The following is a 19,472-nucleotide window of genomic DNA, read 5'->3' as shown; positions in this document are numbered from 1 at the left end:
TTTCACAGGGGGCAGCAGCTGCATGTCTGAGGCTCCCCACTCCCCATTCAAATCTGAGACCCTGGTGTTTCAAGGGGCAGTGATCAGCATAAAGACTAGCAGCATCGGGCTTACCTTGTAACTGCTCCTGTTTCAAAGCAGTTATTCCTATTGCCCAGATGCTTGGCTGCTGTCCTCAGATGCAGAGGAGAACTAGACTAACACAGAGAGGCTGAATAACATAAGACAAAACACTGTTCCCTAAAGACCAGTCATGAGCAGTTTTATGAATAAAATATTTAATCAACTTATCTGTACAAAATATCAAATGGTTAATAACAAGTATACAAGCATGTTTAACAAATATATACTGCTATGTAATAACCAAGAAAAATAGAGTGCTGTTTTACAGGTCATTTACATTCTGATATGTACAATCTATTTAAATTTGAGAATACATATACACATGGTTTATACCTGCCCTTGAAGGATTCCCTATAGCTGGCCTAGTCACAGACAGCATTTCATGATGCCAGTGAGTGCTGCCCACATAGCCAGGCTGGGCAGCAGGGAGACACCAGGCTGCAGCCTGCAAGCCTCAGAGTCCTGCTCTAGCCAAACCAGAGCTGGAAGATTGCCAACAAAGAAGATTTCAGTTTGCATCAAATGGGTTTTTAAACCCCTCTCCCCCATCTCCCAAGCCAAGCTGAAAAACAGTAGGTATCACTGCAGAATGAAAGGGACTTGCCCTAAAAATAATTAATTTTGTCTTTAGCTGTGGAGGGAATGAAGTGTAGTTGAGCCTTGATGGCATTACCGTCACTTCAAGTTTCGCCATTTCCTTCAAATCACAGTATTGGAATCTGATTAAATTTGCTTTTGAAGCTGTAGGCCACTCACCATGCGGAGAATTTTGCTGCCCACCCAGAGCCTACTTAGACAGCTTTGCTCTGGAAACAGGTGCTAGAGTTTGAGCAGCCACCTTCACAGTGAAAGGATCTGCTTCTTTATGCACAAAACAAAACAAAACAAAAAATCCAAACTTATCAGAATCTACAATTGTCATCTACTGAAAGGGCAGATGACGTGTTAATCCTTTTAAAAAAAAATTACCTTCTCATTTGGGGAGGAAAAAAAAACCTTCCAGCTAAAAGACCTAAAGTGACTCAATTATAATTCTCTGTCAAAGAAAACATAAAAACTATTTGCACTACAATATACAGTGAAATATAAAAAATAAAATCACTCTAAGGGCACTTAGGTGGAGAAGACCAGAACAGTTCTCATCTCCAGAGTCACTGCTCCTGGCTTAGAACACTTGCCCAATTCCCAGCCAGGAAACACGTTTCATCCTGAGCTTGCTTTCTCCCCCAACTGGATCATCATTTTCTAAACAGAATGCTGAATGGCTGGCCTTCTCTGATGCTGACAGGCCCTGGTCCAGAAACATAAGTTGCTAGAAAATAAGCCCTGTTTACAGGGCACCCCTTTCCCGAAACAGCCTGCTCACCTAGAGCCAAAGGGGAACCCAGGACAGTGCACCATTTTCTGGCCTTGGCAGCCTTCAAACACTGAGGGATTAAAAAAAAGAATGCCATAAGGAAAGGTCCTCAACACACTTGTCACTGCCTCTCAGACTTGGCCCACTGAGAAACCCAGTGAGGACAGCCCATAGCCAGCTTGAGCACCCAAGAGCTGTCAGGCTCCCCCAAACCTGTTACTACCAACTACCATCAAGCAGGTCACTGGTCTAGGCTGCCCCTCCCCATCCAGTGTCCCAGGGAGTGTCCTCAAGGGAATTTTGCTGGGTGCATCTGATCCACTTATGTTTACTTCTAATTCAGCAGGACTTTCAGAAACAAGCCTTACCAGAAGTCCTCTCTGGGTCAGCCATGTGCACATCTTAGCCCCCAAAATGGCCAGCGGTGGTTCTAGATTATGGCAAATGTCCGGGGACCTACAGAAAGAACAAGCCATTCACCCAACTCTAGGCCCAGGAACTAGGTGTGACTATTGCCACTGCTGGTCCAATGGTGCAATATGGACAAAACTGCCAAGACAGCCGCATGCCCATGACCTGCCTGGCCACTTCTGCTGCCACCACTGCCCCACCCCTGTCTGCCAACTCCAAAGGTGGTGAAACAAAGATAGAAGCAAAACTGTCAGCCTCGTCCCAAAGGTCTGCACCACCCCTGACCACCAGCCTTTCCTTGTGTTTCTAGACAACTTATTTCAGCATCCCTTGGGAAAAAAAAAAAAAAGTTTCTGCACCTCAACTTCTCTCAGGCAGCTCTCTCTGAACCCAGAGTTCCTATCAGAGAAGGAAGTCCACCTGTCAAGAGCAAAATATGCTTCTTACACCTTCAACCTACAAACTCACCTGCCTGTGCAGAAACTCCTCTCTCAGAAGTGTCTGTGAATGCTGCAACCCTCTTGCCAATGAAGGGGATGCGTGTGAGAGAAACTAGTCCTTTCTTTGTCATACAGAGGCAAGCATACCATGCACAGATGCTGAACGAAGTCTGCAAGGGCGGGAGGAAGCCGACCACTGGCTGAGTTTGCTACTCTGAGCATGAATTTGAACTTTTTCAGCAATGGTAAGCAAGTACTGAAAACAGACTAACGTTTTCAGTGACCTCACACCCCTCAACTGCCCATGCTGTCTTGCTCTGGTAGGATTGCTGTGGCTGCCATGATGCACCAACCCAAATTCTGTCTGGCTGAAAGCCTGGTTGCCAAGTCTCAGCATAGCACGGCAGCAGTCAAGCACTGGTAAAGCTGGGCCCGTGCGCATCTTGAGCAGAGCACATCCCTGACTGACACTCAGGGTTCACAGCCCTTAGTCACCCTCACGGATTTAAAAGACCAATTTCCAGACTCTCTCTCTCTGAAGTCTATGTCCATGCAGGTGATTCCTCAGGTTGGGATGATGGCCCTCATGAGAAAGAAGATGGCCTTCCTTCACCAGAACCTCACTCCAGTTCTCACTGTATGTGAGAGCTGTTCATGCAGCTCTGTGCTCTGGGCACAGATCAAAGACCCAAACAGCAACATAAGAAACCTTAGCTCCAACATAAATGGTTAGGTGACTCCGAGTGCAAAAGGCTGAGTGTCTGAAAAATTCAAAATGAACCATTTACCCATGATTTCCATGGTCATGGCACCAAGTGAACCATGAGTATTCAGTGAATTAAAGATGATGAAATTGATAAGTGTACTTTGTGAATTGTTATTCAATAAATTTTGACATTGTGGAAAGACCAAAAAAAAAAAAAAAAAAACAATCTTTCTGACACCTCCCTTCCTCCTAGTGCTCCTCAAGTTCAACTCCACCACCACCTTCCAGGTCATGAAAAGGTCTTCTGCCACCTGCCCCCGGAGTCACTCCCCTAGAAAGATGAAGAGGGACCTCAGAGGCAGACACAGCATGACAGTGAGGTGTGTGAAGATGGGGTAGGGCCAGGTAGGGAACAGCCCACCCCAAGACAAGACTATTGCCTTGCCCAGGGACTCTAGGACAGTCCCAGGCATCTGTCTGGGCTGTCACACCCACCATGGTCACTGACTCTGGCACTTGGATATTCCAGTCCACACATAGATAGGGTGACGTTCCACTCACTCCTGAAGTTTTTTCACTACTGGTTTCACTGGTCCACATCCTCTCCCCCCTTCCCAACCCTTCCCTCTACTCCCCCAACAGAGGCACCTATAGCTAGTTGGAGCATTTTCCCAGTTCTCTGTCTGTGATCCAACCCACCTTATGTGGCACAGGTGCTATTCAAGTGGGTTAGCAGTGCCCCTCGACCAGGGGGCACAAGAAAGCTATCAGTCTGGGGGAAGCCGGGTCCTACCCTAAGGTCCTGGCCTCCCCTGCACCTGCTTTGCCCCAGGTAGAAACTGAAGCAACATCTGTGAAGTACCCACAGAGGCTAGGAGTCGGGAAAGAGGGCATACACTCACAGGCACAAGGAAGAGCTGTGAAACTTGTGAGATGTGGCTCTATGATTGGGGTCAGGAGGAAACCTTTTCCAGGAGTATTAGCATTTGCTATACCTTGGAATCATCTGAATAGGATTTTTGGACAGTACCATCTAGGCTCTGTGGGCTGGAAAGGTCCTTCCTCCACCCTCCCAGGTTCTGACACGTGCTAAGCAAGCACTCTACCACTGGGCCACATCTCCAGCCCAGAGGTCCTCATTTTAAGGGGCAGAAGTTGAAGCTCAAGCAGAAGGTGACTGCCCATGACTTGCCTCAGGCCTCTCAGGAGATACCCTATAGATCCCTAGTGTTGGAGTGTCTTCCTATCAGGCAGACACAGGCCACACTGGGGAGATAGTTGAGTTCTGGGGTGCAGAAGCCCACAGTGGGCCCTGACTCTAGCACCACTTGGACATGCCGGCCCCCACAGGGGTCTGGTGACTTCCTACTCACTCCCAAAGTTCTGTAACTGCTGGATTCACTGCTCCACGTCCTCTCTTCCCTTCCCAATCCAGACACTTCCTGAGGGGCAAAAGCAGGTCCACCACTCCCTGGACAGACTGCTGCTTTCAAAGCCTGGTTCCCTCAGTCCACCTGCCTAGGCCATCTGGCCCTAAGCCATTGGGGGAGGTCTGTATCCTGAGGGGGTGGGTTCTCAGGAGAACCAGCAAAGCCCTGGGACAGCTGCAAAGCTTTTTCTTTCTCACACTCAGGTTTTCAGGAGACCAGACTCAAGCAAGGGGAGAGCTCTGTGCACAAGCTGCTCTTGGAAAGAGTTCAGTTTTGCTCCAAGTTTTGCTCTGCTTTAAGAAGAAAATTGGTCCCAGTTATTTTCTGCTATGAGTAGAGTGAGACCGCTGACAGGATAAGAACTTGTAGGACTTGGATTGCTCCCTGCTCCTTTCACAGGGTTACGGAACCCTCCTCAGGACACAAGGCCAAGCTTCTGCCCTTGTGTACACCATGTGCTCTGTCAGGGGAGAATCTCCTCACAAGCCTTCCAGGGGTTTTTACCCTCATGCAATCTATACCTCTTCTCTTTCTCTTCCTCTGAAGCACTCAAATGCCAGGAAATTATCCTGTGTAACAAATGAGCACAGCTCTATCCTGGCTTCCCCAGGCTAAGACCACAAAGCCCGCCACCTCCACAAGACCCAGTCCAGCTCCCTTGGAAAGCCTGAATTCCATAAAACCAGAGGTGGAAGTGTTCACCTGCCAGTATAGGGGTCTCCCTTAATACAAAAATTCTGGTTTTAAAAACCAGGCTTGTCTTGGTGTTTGGCAGACCCAGCAGCAGCACCCCTGGCTCCCTGAGCAAGGATGTCAGACCCTGTTCATCCACAAGAAATAGTTGCGCAAATGATCTCAACTAGCAGTGCACAATTTTCCCCAACAAAGTGGAAAATTCTGTTTACTTTAGTAAGGACACTTTGGTGACTTCAGATGGAGGGGAGCACTTTCATTCATAGTTCTGACACACTTGATCCCAGTTCCCCACAGTGGTGTCTGGAGATTCCAGCTGGGGACTCAAGCAGAGCAACTGGGTTTTATGCTGGTCACCCAGCCTATTCCCCACCACCTACAGGACAGATGGCACAAGGTGTTCCCAAATGCACTAACAGAATGCTTTTCTCCACATCTTGGCAAAGCTAATTTAATCACATCCTAGCAGCAGAAAACTGGCCACCCCACATATGGTGGCCCTTGTACTGTCATTTGTACACAGGGAAACACAACCTCTAGAGAATGGACTCTGAGGAGACAGAAGGCTGGGCAGAGCTGAAGACTGGTGGGCACCCTGAACCATGGTAGTTCCACAGAGGAAGGGGAGACCCAGCAGACATTCCCTCTATTCAGTAAACCAAGGAGCACCCTGGGGCCTCAGAGGCCATGGAAAGAACTGTGCTGTCTAAGGACAACACCTCTCCCTATGGTGCAATCTGGAAAGACCCAAGGAGACACTGACTTCCTACATCACCCCAGACACATGCTGTTAGAAGGAGATCAGGAGCAAGAAAACAGGGGAGATGGACACCTTTTTCCCTACCATAAAAAGCACAGGTTACATTAAGACATTTCTTACCCCAAAGATTTTTTTTCCTAGTCACTAAAAAAAGTATCAAAATGTTTGCTTTTGTCCAAAGATATTAAACACCCTAAAATTTCCTCAAAATAATATTGAAATGTGATTTTTTATTACCTTCCTTTCTAAATCTTCTAATACTATAACCTGTAAAACTTTTGTGCAATTTTTTAATCTTCATAATGAAAGGTATCAGAGCAATCACTATTAAAATTATCATTTAAAACAAAAGAGGAAAGTTTCCCTGGAAAAAATCCATAAATCTGGGCACCATATTTGCTAGTCAAAAAGATAAAATGCAATTGTACCACAGTGGCTACTTCTGACGTGTTTTGTTTTTTTTTTTTTTTTTAATCTGAAGAAACTTTGTATTTTCTGGTTATTTATGGCTATGCACACTGTTGCAGCATGTAAATTCACATTGCAAGAGGGGAACAATCTTAATTTTAAGAATAAGTTATATGTGGGTTTTCCCCCTTTGGGGGAATTTTACAGAATAAAAAGGATGCAGGTGGGACCTTTAACTAAATCAGTGATATCTAATTTGTTAGTCTTTCCTCTTCATCAAGAGTGTAAAGTAGAACCACTAAGAATTAAAATGTATATAAACTTTCCTGGACAAGAGCATCCAAGACAAGAGCAGAATTAATGCCTAACCAAGGCCCCTAAAAAGGAAAGCCAGCACAACCTTAAACAACAGTACCAGGAGGGCTCCAGGGTGTTCCAAAGCAGCCCTGGGAGCCCCTGGCAAGTGGAAGCCAGCTTCTTTCTCTCCTGACCATTGACAAAAAGGCACAAAGAACTTCTGGGCATGAACAAATTACAGATACAATGAAGGCTGGCATGTTGGAGCTCACTTTTACATAACAAACATCCTACCATCAATAACTCTTCTAGACAAAATTCGGGAACCAGGAGACAATCTCCCGCCTCTGCTCCGCCCACACCAAGGCCCTGCCTTCCAGAAGGAACCACAGGGGAACCAAGCAAGGAGCAGAGGAGGCGACCTTCCTCCTGCTCTGAAGGTCTGGGCTGTGAGTTTAAATATGACAAAAGCACTTTTGTGTGGCTTCACTTCCCGTTACTATCACCCTGCCAAAAACTTCAGCAACACCGGGAAAGCATGTGTAAGTCCACGCAGGCTGGATCATTAAGCGCCAGGACACCCCGGCCCACTCTGGTTATGCTATTTGAAGGGGGCTGCGCCTACTTGGCAGACAAACCATCGTCCTCCGCTGGAGCAGGCCCCAGGAAACTCAAGCCCTGACAACATCTTCCCCAACTTCTTAGGAAACCCTCCTGGAACGTCTCTTGGAAGAGCAGCAGCTGTCCCCCCTTTCTCAATGGCCCTAAGACACTGTTACTGCCTCCTTCTGAGTAGGTGCAGAGTCTCCAAACCTGACACATCCCACCTCACCCCTCCCAATGTCACATGGGCTTCTACTTCGCAGTTTAGAACCTCTCCCCTGTTTCATTTTCCCCCAAAGAGAAAAAGTCTTTCCACTTTCTAAATCACTCTCAATTGGAATTGATAAAAAAGGGCGGTGCTGACCTTTGCAGGGATCTGGGCCGCTCCCACCACACATTCTTTCAGACAAAACTGCCCTTTCAAAACTGAGGCACCGCCACATGAAGTTTTAAAAGTTAAAGGGAGAGGATACCTTTTGCAGCGGTTCTTTCTGAGAGTAAATGGCCTCAAGCAACACAAACCTCTAGAAAGGGCATCGCAACCCTTCAGGGGGCCCCAGGGTGCAGCACCAGGTACACAGCCACCCAGCGGGCCAGAAACAAAAAGAAGACAAATACACTCGAGTGCCCCTTCAGGCCGTCCATTCTGGAACCCCCAGTCTTAACCGTTTCTACCCGGGTTTTAGTGGGGATTACCGAAACATAAACACAAACTCCCTCCTCTCCCAAAAGGGGACAACGGGCGCTACAGCGATCTGCTTACAAACTACACATGGCTGTGACATTCAGTAGCGGCAGTCTCCCTCTCCCCAAGGCTTTCGGATGCTGCTGTGCACTGCAGATGTGTTCTTGAGTGAAGGAGTGTGTGGGTGTGAGTGTGAACTTGTGCGCTCCTTCAGGTAGACGCGGCGCCACAGTCCGGCGCGCACCCGGGCTCGGTGACAGACCCGGCCAGAAGCTGCCCTTCAGCAGAAGTCCTTGGCCGCGCGGCTGCCCCTTCCCCGGGCCGCATGCTACCTGCAGCCGCAGGCCTCCACCACCATGTCCTCGTACTGCTTGTAGACCACGTTGTTGGCGGCGTCGATGTAAAGGATGCTGATGGGGCTGAGGCGTGCGGGCACGCAGCAGGAAGCCGGCGCCGCGTCTGGCGCCATGGAGTTGAGCAGCGTCTGAATGATGGCGTGGTTGGTGGGCTCGAGGTGCGAGCGCAGCGGGAAGTCGCAAACGCCCTCGCAATGGTAAGCCTCGTAGTCCAGCGGCGCGATGATCCAGTCATCCCAGCCTAGCTCCTTGAAATCCACGTGGAGCGGTTTGCGGCTACAACGGCTCCGGCCCCTTCGCCCGTGGCCCCGGCCCAGGCCCCCGCCGCTGCCCTGTGCGGCCCGCGCCCCAGCCAGCGCTGTCCGCCGCCGCCTGCGGCCGCCCATGACTATCCTCGATGGCCCATTGCCCGGTCCCGGGTCGGGCGGCGACTCTGCGACCAGAGCGGCCCCGAGTGCGCGGGCCTGGGCGCGTATCTCTCGGAACAGGCTCTCCTTCCTGTGCGTGCGGGAGGAGACGACTAGCAGCGAGCGCTCCTCAGCCGCAGCGCCGCCTCCGCCCCGCCAGCCGAAGCCCAGCAGCCGCAGTGCCATTGGACTCCGGGCGGGACCGACCACTGCGTGGAGCAAGAGGCAGAGCGCGCGGGTGGCTCGGGGCTCCTGGCGGTGGTGCCGCACGGCGTCAGCCACGTCGAACACCTCCCACCGCCGGCCGTCCAGGGGCTCAGCTGCACGGGAGTGCAGCTGGCGTGGTGAGCGGGATGCTCCCGGACACGTGGATAAAAGCAGCAGCGGCGGCGAAGTCCCGCTGCCAAGGCCTGGCTCTGAAGATTCGCGGCGCAGCACGCGGAGCTCGGCACGCACCACCTCGTCGGCATCTGGAAGGCTGGACACATCGAACAGGAAGCTCTGACCAGTCTCGGCTGCCGAATCGTCTGCAGGGGTACCGACAGAAACAGAGCGGAATTGAGAAGGAAGCCTACTCCCCGCCCCAGGGGCTCCGAACTGCACCTGGCGCCGCCGCCCTTGAAGCAGGATTAAGGCCCTTTGGAGTCGGAGCCCGCCCCCGCACTGGGGCCCCAGCGGGAATGCTGCCAGCCTGGCCCAGAGCTGCGAGCCTTGGTCCTGAGGCTTTGGTTCGTAGGGCCGCTGGGACAACCACCGACACCCTTATAATCACTGAGCCTTGTGGGCAGAAGCGTGCCACCGCACCCGGAACCAAGATTTAAGGCCACAGCAGCTACGCGGCATGCCTTGAAGTCATAGATTTGCAGTAATAGGGTTGGAGGCCAGACTTCTGGGCAGTAGGGAACGGGAGGCAAGGTGGGCTCCTTAGAAGTCATGCTTTCCTTACTGAGGTCCTGCGCTGTGTGGTAATTGCTCCTTACAGCCCTGCTGAGCTCGCAGGACAGCCGCAAATCCCGGCTCTGCGAAAACAGAAAGTTCCATGTCCCCTGAAAACACTTTCCTCTTCTGCTACTTCTCTCCCCTAACCCTGCCTGGACACCTCGGCCGACCACGGTCTCCCACGCAGGCTAGGCTCTGCGAGTGGTCCAACAGGGGAACACGCAGCTCCGCGGTGGAGACCCTCTAGTCCAAATTCCTCACTGGGTCGAAGGGGAACTAACCGAAGCCCAGGGAAAGGCTCTCCCAGGGTCTCGCACGGCTGATCACCATCTGGACCCTAGGCTTGGTTCCTCCTAGTGCTCCTGCAGCTTCTGAAGGAGGGCAAAAGGCAGCAAAGGAATAAGCAGAGGGAACTTCTCCAAAATTTGGGGGGCAGCTGAACAGCCTTGCTTAGTTAGGGCAGTGGCCCCCGTGAGTTCCATCTTCACAAAGAGCACCCTTAGTAGGTTTAATCTGTGTTGTGACTTAGGCTTGGGATTTTATTTCTGGTCATGGACACTTTTTTTCTTTTTGGGTTCTGATGGGGGTTAAATTCCACCAAGCAGTGGATAAGGAGCTCTCTTTGAAGGGGATCATATGGTTTCATTTTGCCCCAAACTAGGAGAGACTGCAGACTCCCTCCACTATTGGGGATTTGCCCATCAACATGGGCACCACCAGGCTCTGATGCCTTAAATCCAAACTCTGGTGTGTTGTCCCTGGCCTCTGGGGACCTCAAGCAGTTTGCTCCAAGTTAAGGTTCAGGAGACAAAAAAAAGGGGGGGGGGCAGAAAAGGCACTGGCAGGAGCTCCAGCCCCTGCTTCCTCCCTAGGGCTTTTGGAATAATTGATCTGAGTTTCCTCTGCAGCCCTTGGCCTCACCCTACTTTTCCAGCCCTGCCACTGCATTTCCCCCTGAAGCAGAGAAGAGGTGGTCTCAGGTCGTGCTAGCCAAGCAGAGCTCCCCAGGAAAGGATTTGTCTCCCTCTACTTCAGAGTAGACCTAGCCTGACTTCAGAAAGTCTGGTGCTTCTGCTCATTCAGGGCCTAAAAATGCCTCCTCTTCGGCAGCCTGGGCACTCCCTCAGGAGGGAGTGATTGCCTTCCTCGCCTGGTACCCCAGGACTGGGGGTTTCTATCCTACAATCCTAGTACCCAGTGCAGAGGCTATGTCAGGCTCTCAGCCAATGCTTTTCAGTTCAAATGGTCCTATAGGGTCATTCTGTCCCAGGATTTCCAGGTACCCAAAATAAAGCAATCTGTACCTAATGTGTGCAGACTGTCAGTGGCTCCCAAGTCTCAGAACAGCAGCCCTTATCCAGTCCTATTTGCCTGCCTTTCCCTCCTGCCTTCCTTGCTAAGTCTCTGGCTGGACAGAATTAAAGCCAAAATTACTTGCATTTCCGCCTGAAATTAGTTAAATTTTCCCTATCTGTCTACTTTAATGACTTCAATGGAGATTAATAAAATCCAGATGACAAACAGCAACCACCACACGATCTCACCCACTTACCTTTGGAGGGCCCAGCAGAGGGTAAGGTGGGGCACTTGGACAGGGAGGCCTGCATTCCTGCACGACTTCCCTCCCAACACAACCAGAGTCCTGGACCTCTGGCTCTCACAAGGACCCAGCACAGAACACAGGCACCTATAGATACTCACTTCCCACACTGGAACCACTACCACGAGATGCAGCCTGCTGAAAGGCCCTCCTCATACCTGGATATGCCACCAGTCTCTCCAGTTTGATACCTGCCTCTGCCCATGGAACCCTCGAATTTGTGCACCCCCAATGATATTGGGAGCTGCAGATTGCTCCAGGGAAGCAGCCACCCCTGTCATCGCTGCGCAGTCCCTCTTGGCAGTAGCCTCAAAGTCCCAATCCTTCCCTTTCTTCTCCGAAGTGTCCTGGCCAAGGCCACTCTAGACCCTTCCCCAAGAAGCAGATCTTGGACTCTGCCTGCTTTCTTCGAGGGGACCTACCAGCCGGCAAGGCCAGAGCAGCTCAGTAGAAGGACCCGCTCAGCCCTCTGGGGCCGGCCTGACCAGCTGCAGCGACTCGCGCCACAGTCCAGACGCAGCGGGTTTGGGTGCGTTGACCACAGCAGCGAAGTTTTTCTCTAACACCTGAAGCTGGGACTTGCGGGACCTCAGCCCCAAATGGAATGGAGCAGGAGTATGGCTCCGGGGTTGATCTCAGCCCAGGATCGCACGGGATGGGCTGACGCAGAAGAGGCGTAAGTACCTTGGGTCGCCTGGTCTACGAAGCCGGTGATTGTGTCCGCATGGTCGTGGCCCCAGGTGGAGGCTACCCCAGCGGGAGCCCTCCCGGCCAGACTCCTGTAAAGCGACATCATGAAGTGGTGCGGCACCACTGAGCCGTTCCTGAAGCTGGAGCCCGCGCCGCGCCGCGCCGCTCGGGCCCCCGGAACCACCGCGGCCTGGACAGCCGAGGCGCCCGTGGCCGGAGCGAGGGTCCGTCCGTCCGCGCCGCCGCCCCCAGGGCTCCAGGTCTGCCCTGCCCCCGCCACTCGCAGCACAGCCGCCGCTTCCAGCCCTTCGCGGGGGCGGCAAGCACTCAGCAGCCAGAGGCACAGTGCGGCGGCGGCGCTCAGGTCCATGGACTCCGTGGGCCGGTCGGGAGGGCGGCGCGGGTTCCGTGGCTCCGGGAAGTCCCCCGGCGCCTTTTGAACATAGTGTTTAATAATGGGGGAAGTGTGCGCGGCGAGCCGCGGCCCCCCTCCTCTCCCACCCCACCCCCGCCCAAAGCCCGGAGCAGCGCCCCCTGCTGAACACTCTACTGGCAGCGCTGCGCCCCCAACTCGGGCCTATTGTGGATCCAGGGCAGGAGCCTCCTCCCGCAACCGCAGCGCTTCTCTACCACCCTCGCCAAATGAGTGTTACCGGCCCGAGGCTCCCGCCACTACCCAGGGCCCCGCCTCTCCTCCCCACTGCAAGACGACCCCACTCTGCCCGGCGGGTGCTGCGCCCGGGACAAACGCGCGCTCCTAGGTTCCAGGCTACCGACGTGGTGCGAACTGTCCTAGATTCTTCCCCACTTCTCTGCGGAGAAACACCCGCCCCCTCCCCACTCCTATTCCGTGAGCCGAGAGTGCCCGGGACGCCAGAGGTGGGGCCGCGGAAGGGTTCGGCCCCTCCGGTCCAGTTTGCGCCGAACCCTGTGTCCAAGGCTCACAAAAAGGCCACAAGGGCGCCCAGGGCAGCCGCAAAGACTCCTTTTGGATCCCCGGTTCAGCTCCCCCTACCCTGCCATAGCCCCAACAATCGGAGCCGGAGGCCAGGGCAAGGGAAGGGACCTATAGGAGAGGAAGAGAAGGCGAGTGACTAGGACAGTCCAGAAAGACAGATGAGATGGGCATGCACCGTCGGAAAGGAAAATCTTGGGAACTGAATTTGCGATAACGCAGGAGCCAAGCTCTTACAGGATTTCGGGAATTACGGGGGTATCGGGGCGGGGGGCGGTGATGCGGGGACTTATGCAAGGAGTCTTGCAAGTGGCAACCTTCTTCCCGCCTTCTGGGGACCCGGCGGCCACATTTCTTCAGGGTCTGACCGGAATGGAGACTCTATAAGGGTATGTTCTCTCGCGGCCAGAAGCCGGGAGGGCAGGCAGTGCAGAGGACTGGGGTGGTGCTCCGAACCTTCATTTCCCTGCTGCTGCTATGGCATGCAGCCGGGGTGGGTGGAGAGGGTGCCTAGTGTCGGCCAAACCCAGTGCTCACTCGTGTGAGTGGCAGGACACTTGGATCCTGAAGAGGGGAGGCGCAGAGAAGGGAGATCACCGGCGGTGTATACTCAGTTCAGGGATGTCCAGCTGGATGAATTGTGGACTAGAGGGCCTGGGCGGAACAGATCCCCCCAAAAAAGGTCCTTTTCCTTTAAAATTACTATTGCTACAGTGGTAGAGCGCTGGCCTAGCACGTGCAAGGCACTGGGTTCGATCCTCAGCACCACATAAAAATAAATAAATAAAATAAAAAATTGTTATTGCTACTGAACTTGAAATTAGATCAGGGTGGTGCGTCATAATCACTCTGGGTAATCAAGACTCTTTCTCAGCAAAAGCAGCGTGGATCCCACGCTTGCCTGGCTGCTACCCACTCTGCCCCATGGAAGAGGCCCAGCCAGGGGATCTCCTGGGCCAACTGCTGTCCAGACTCCAGAGTTCCTTTGCATCTATAGGGAATTCTTCAGGCACTGCCATCCAGACCATGCCAGAGACGCAGTACCACCCGCTCAACCTGGGCCTCTGAACTACTCAGCACTCAGTGACGTTTGGGGACTTGGAGAGTCAATAGTTGCAGACCCCAAGGCTGATCTGGTGGGAGGAAGAGAAATGCCTGATATTAGCGTGAAAGGGTCCCAGGGAAGGGAGGACCTCCAGCCAAGATCAGCATAATGGACTTGAAGGTTTTCCTGCTGCTGAAATGCAAATATCTAAGGATACGGGTGTGGGTGTGGGGATCACCAGGTTCACCATGCCCTTGGGACTGAGCTTGGAGAGTAGGCAACAGGTATTTATGGGTGTCCCTTTCTTAGTGCAAGTAGAATGTAAGCAGTGCAGGAACCCACATAGACTCTTTGGCAGAATCCATTCTTTGTCTTTGTCTCTCTCTCTCTCTCTCTCTCTCTCTCTCTCTCTCTCTCTCTCTCTCTCTCACACACACACACACACACACACACACACACCTGCAGGGGGTCTTGCTGCTAAGGCCAATGCTGGGTCCTGTTGTCTTTCTCCACTTGCTTTCTGCTACTATTGAGGTTTTGAGTGTCATACAAATCAACCCCACTATTATTTGAGCAAACATCCTCAAAGCTCTGAGCTGGGGTCAGTGAATCCTGGTTCCAAATCTGGCTTTGTTCTCTAAACAGCAAGACCCTCGTCTTGTTCTTGGCTTCAATTTCCTCAGCTGTAGAAAGGAGAAAATTGGGGGGTCCTGGCACAATCTTGGCATAGTGGGTGACAAATGCTTGTTGATTACTAGATACCCTACCCTGAGCTCACTTTGGTACTGAGGAAATAGGGGTGGGTTGGCATCTCTTTCTGTACTCTGTAGAAGCAGGCCACTTAGCTTCTTTCAGGCTGAATTTCCTTATCTGTAAAATTTGAAGTTTGTGTGGTTAGGGATAACAGGCTGCCACAGAAGAGGCTCAGTAGCCTTGTTCCCCACCCCCAGGCTGTTCTGAGAGCCAGGGGAGACTGGCTGAGAAAGAAGCATGTTCCATGCACTGGAAACCTTTGGAGCAGACTACAGATGGGCGGTGGATGCTGCTGGAACCAGTCCACCAGCTGTGTGTGGAGCAAGACTTAATCTCTCCCACCTGTGTTTCTTGAGCCATACCTTGAGGGAAATCAACCATTCATTCATCCATCCCTCCCTCCATTCATTCCTTCTTATTACCAGGTACTCCATGTGTTGTGAATTCATCAATGCACAGGACAAATTCATGGGAGTTTAGGGTGACAAGGAGACTGAGAGCAGCACACCAGTGTAGAAGATCCTGTCAAGTGGTTCCAAGTAACTTGATGGGAAACCAAGGCCGGGGAGGTTTTGATCAACAGAGAGCAGCACACTGGAGCTGCGCCCCGAGAGGAGGGAGACATAGATTTGGGCCATACCTGGCTTCCTTTTCTCCTGCTTAAGTAATGATACTAGCCCTTTGTTATCTGCCCATTGTTTTATATACCTCCTGTTATTTCATTGTCACAGCTGCTCTATCCCGTGTGGTAGGCATTCTCATTTCCATCTTATAGAAAAAGAGTCACCAAGAAGCTCAACACCTTGTCCATAGTCATCTGGTGAATGGCAGAGCCTGGAGTCTGCCCAACCCTGGACTTTCTTTGTTTTGATGGGAAAGGATTGTGAAGAGCTTTGGTCTGCTGACCATTTCCCTCAAGCTCCGTGGATCGAGTGTTCCTGCCTTCCATGTCTGGCTCTCTGGAAGATTCTTAGCAGAGAAAGGAACTCTCTGGTTCAGGTAAGATTATGAAAGTATCCCCAAGGGACTCCTTTCTGCCACTGCTATCAGCTGGGAGCTCATGACACCTGCCATGGAAAACAGTCTGGTTGTATTTTTGTTGTTTCCTTGATGCTAAACACTCTAGGAAGGGAAAATCCTCATTTTCTGGGTTGTCCCAGCAGTTGCTGGAGAGGAGTTAATGTGGCCCAAAGGCAGATGGCAGGGGCAGAGTTCATAGAAGATGGGGAGCCAACGGGGACTGAAAGTTCTGTTGATCTTCATCTGCCTTAGCCAGTCCCAACCACAGACCTCAGCCTCCAGTGGTCTCCCTCAGAGAGGAGAGGTGAGATTGGCTCAGAGCAGGGAAAGCAGCCTGATTGGCATGTGGTTTCTTAACTGAGGTGCAGAGAGCGGGTCCTACACTCTGGTCCCCATGTCCTTCCCTCAGAGCACTTCACTGCTCATCCTTTCCCTGCAGGAGCTGTTGGTTTTCTTTGAACACCAAGTCCCTGGTTCAGTGCGAATCCCAGGATGGGAAAGAATCTTTTGGGTTGTTTAGATCAACCTTCCACAAAGTGTCTGAATCATAACAAATATCCACGCAGGCTGTTTTGCTTATCAAAAGACCAGCACTGAGTGTGAGGCCGTTCTTAGGCTGCACCTTCGAGAGTCACATCTCTCAGAGGCATCTTTGCTCTGGAGAGTTACACAGCATCTGGATTGATTGTCGGAGGCGCCCTGAACAGGGGCTATGCACACACCTTTATGTCCTGAGTAAAGAGGTCCAGGACTGCTATTGCATGCTGCAACGCAAGTGGACTCTACCTCCACTGGGATCAGAAAGGTGCAGCTCTGGGAGTGGGCGTCACCCCATGGGGTTGAATTACACCCACTTGTTTGTTGTAATCCTACCCTTTTGCCCTTTTTGGATAGAATGTTCCCTGGATTAGCTCCTCTGTTAATAAAACCCGGGTTCGAGGCATGCTCCCTATCTTTCTTATCTGCCTTGCCTCCTTTGTGGGAGCTGGGTCAGAAGGGCCATCACAGAACCCCTCCAAAAAAAGGTATTTCTCTGTGCGTGTGAGTCATTATTTCGTGCCAACCCAGTTCACCTAGTGTGACCCTGACTAGTTTAGTCATATGTCTCGACAGTTGATGCCACTTGGGAGATTAGTCTTGGATCCTGCCGGTTAGAGCCCCATCCGCTGTGGCCTTTGGGTATGGGAGCAGCCCAAGCTGCAGCCTACTCTGCCTTACACAGGGTGTCCTGCCTCACCCATTCACCTGACACTTATGTATGATGACAAGAAAGGCAGGGGTCCCTCAGAGTTGACCTACTCTGCAGCTCACATTGTCCACATGAAGATGCTTAGTTCCTGATGAAGAAAAGTGACCAACAACCTGTCATCTGGCATCACAATCATCTAGGATCAGGGTCCCTGCTGTGAGCTGGGCCTTGGCTTTCTTGCTCCCCAGAGAGTCTCTGTGCAGGGTTTCCAACAGATGAAGCCTCTGCCCTGTCCACTCTTGGGGGTGCTGTGTCCTTGTAGCCATGCACTAACTTGGAACATAAAAATTGATGCTCTGGAAAGTCAAGAGATCTGAATTCAAACTCTGTCTAAAGGCATGTCCCTCACCCTTCCTGGCTTTAGACCCCATGTGGACAGTGAGGCTAACAATCAGATGTTCACTGAGAACCTGCCAGTGAAAGATGGAGAGAGTGTGAGGATGGGACCAGGATTGTGTCCTCTGTCTGGACCCATCATGGCCTCTGAACTTTCTGACTCAGAGCTGGAGAGAGGGTTGCAGGGGAGGACCCAGGGCCCTGGGCTAGGTCTCCTGGGAGGGTAAGAGAGGGAAAATGGTAACAATCACCCACAGAGGCATCTTCCTGCCTTCTCTGCATCTGGAGATGCTGGCCTCCCCTTAGTGCTGAAATGAGAGTGTCCTCAGTCCTGAGATGAGCTGTAAACATCTCCCCCAGAAAGACCTGTGGCTCAGAGATGAGATTCCAGCAGCCTGGGCCTCAGCCCCTAGGGCCGGGCTTCCAAAAGATCCAAGAATTTCTCATGCTCAACTCATAGCTACTACTGCTCAGGTTACCCCCAGCAACAGCTCTGGCATCCACACCGGGGTCAGTGTAGCCCTGGCCCCAGGCCACTGGGCGTGGCCTGCCCTGTTCCCCAGGCCACTGGGTATGGGAAGGGGGTAAAGGGGACGGAGGGCAACAGAGAAAAGAGAAGGGTAGATTCTTTCCCATGAGCCTTTCACTGGACATCTCAGAGCCTTTGGTTTAGGGACAAATGGCAGCAGGCTGGCAGACATTGCCACCTGCTGGTCACAGATCATAACAGCATCACTGTGTGGCCGAACCCCCTGCCTCTGAGATTACTAACCCTGATCTTGGATTGGTTTCTACAAGCGCCTCCCACTCTGGACTCTGCAGTGATCAAGCCTACCTGGTGCTGCAAGGCATCCTGGGAAGTGAGGTAACCACATGTCTGTGTCGAAGTCAGGAAAAAGACTACTGCATGGGGTCATGGTGAAGTCTGGGCTTCTGCACCACCGTGCAGTGCACTAGCTTGTCATCTTGATGGAGCTAATTAACCTGTGTCTCCCATCTTCACATCTGTGAGTGAGAACAGGAATGCCTGCTTATTGAGTGTGCCAAAGAATACAGGAAATTCAGTCTCTAACCATGTAATAGCTCATTTAATGGTGACTTTTATTGTTATCTGGGTATATCCTGGTTTAACAATTAGAAGACTAGTTAATAATCTGCTCATCTGGTCTCCTCTGATGGCCACTGTCTTTATGGCATCTCCCCTCTGTGGACTTGCCCATCATGAATACCAATATTTTCAATAGTCTGGAGTTGTGTTTTCATTAGAGTCTCTTGGAGACCTTTATGGACACACGTGATTTTTTTAAAATTTAAGAATAAAAGCAGAGTATGCAATAATTTGGAATGTCCAGTCCATTGACCTTGGTCAGGGAAAGATATCAGGGTTTCTATTCTAGATGCACAATGATTAAGGGGACAACCTATCTTCAGCCTGGGGAAATAGGGTCTGACAGGCCAAGGCTAGGAGCATGGTTGGAGGGACCAGAAGATCCAGGATGAGACCTCACAACCAACTGGGACCAAAAGGTCTCTTGGGTTCTGCAACAGAGTATGAAGAGGAGCATCATAGGGCTTATTGGATCTAGTCGAGTTGGGCGGGCGATCTCAAGTCTTTGGGCCTACATGGCAAAGTCATCCATACAGTTTGTCTATAGAAGGCGGTCTCTGAGGCTGCCTTGCAGAGGATGGGGGCGCTGACTTGTGACTTCACCCCAGGACATGACAATTCTGGCAATTTCTTAGTCAGCAGACCCAACCCTAAGGGTTCTGTCCCCCCAGACTCCATTGCTGTCTAGGATAAAGAGCTATAGTCCTCTAATCGAAATGTCTCTCTTGATGGCCATGGACATTTCACTTATAGAAATTTAATTCAATTTATAGATCTACTTGAGTAAGTCAAGAATTTTAAATATATAAGGATTTTCAAAAACTGGGGGTAATAGTAAAAATGGAAAATGACCAAAATGGCATTTAATACACTAAGGACAAAATAAACTATGATACAACCTCATAGTGGATGACCGTTTCCTGCTGTAAGATTGATTTAAATTTTCATGCCTGGTGAGGAAAGATACCCTGATGCAGGATGCCCAACACAGCCCGGGCAGAATAGAAGGTGGGGAAGAGACGGATTCTCAGTCATCCCCACCAAAGGTAAGCCACTCTAAGGGGCTTGTCTGTCCACCGGTCACTGTGTCTGTTGTGCGTA

General features: G+C 51.6%; 1 protein-coding gene across 1 annotated transcript; it reads right to left on the bottom strand.

Annotated features, from left to right (window-relative positions):
* Window positions 1-303: 303 nt before the first annotated feature.
* Window positions 304-12,275, bottom strand: Gdf7 (growth differentiation factor 7). The gene is made up of 2 exons (XM_046441691.2): window positions 11,900-12,275; window positions 304-9,203 (listed from the first exon to the last, which is right to left on the bottom strand). The coding sequence occupies exons 1-2, from the start codon at window positions 12,273-12,275 to the stop codon at window positions 8,242-8,244; spliced, it is 1,338 nt and encodes a 445-aa protein (XP_046297647.1). The 3' UTR covers window positions 304-8,241.
* Window positions 12,276-19,472: the final 7,197 nt, after the last annotated feature.

Source organism: Marmota monax, unplaced genomic scaffold (assembly GCF_021218885.2).
Source record: "Marmota monax isolate L192 unplaced genomic scaffold, Marmota_monax_Labrador192_F-V1.1 WCK01_AAM20220418_F8-fsc00010, whole genome shotgun sequence".
NCBI lineage: Eukaryota > Metazoa > Chordata > Mammalia > Rodentia > Sciuridae > Marmota > Marmota monax.
The sequence above is the reverse complement of the archived record's forward strand: the minus strand, read 5'-3'. Positions and strand labels throughout refer to the sequence as shown.

Coding starts and splice junctions, on each gene's coding strand:
- Gdf7 (XM_046441691.2), bottom strand. CDS start 12,275: ATGGACCTGAGCGCCGCCGCCGCACTGTGCCTCTGGCTGCTGAGTGCT. Junction 9,204..11,899: donor CGTAGACCAGGCGACCCAAG/GTACTTACGCCT, acceptor GTACCCCTGCAG/ACGATTCGGCAGCCGAGACT.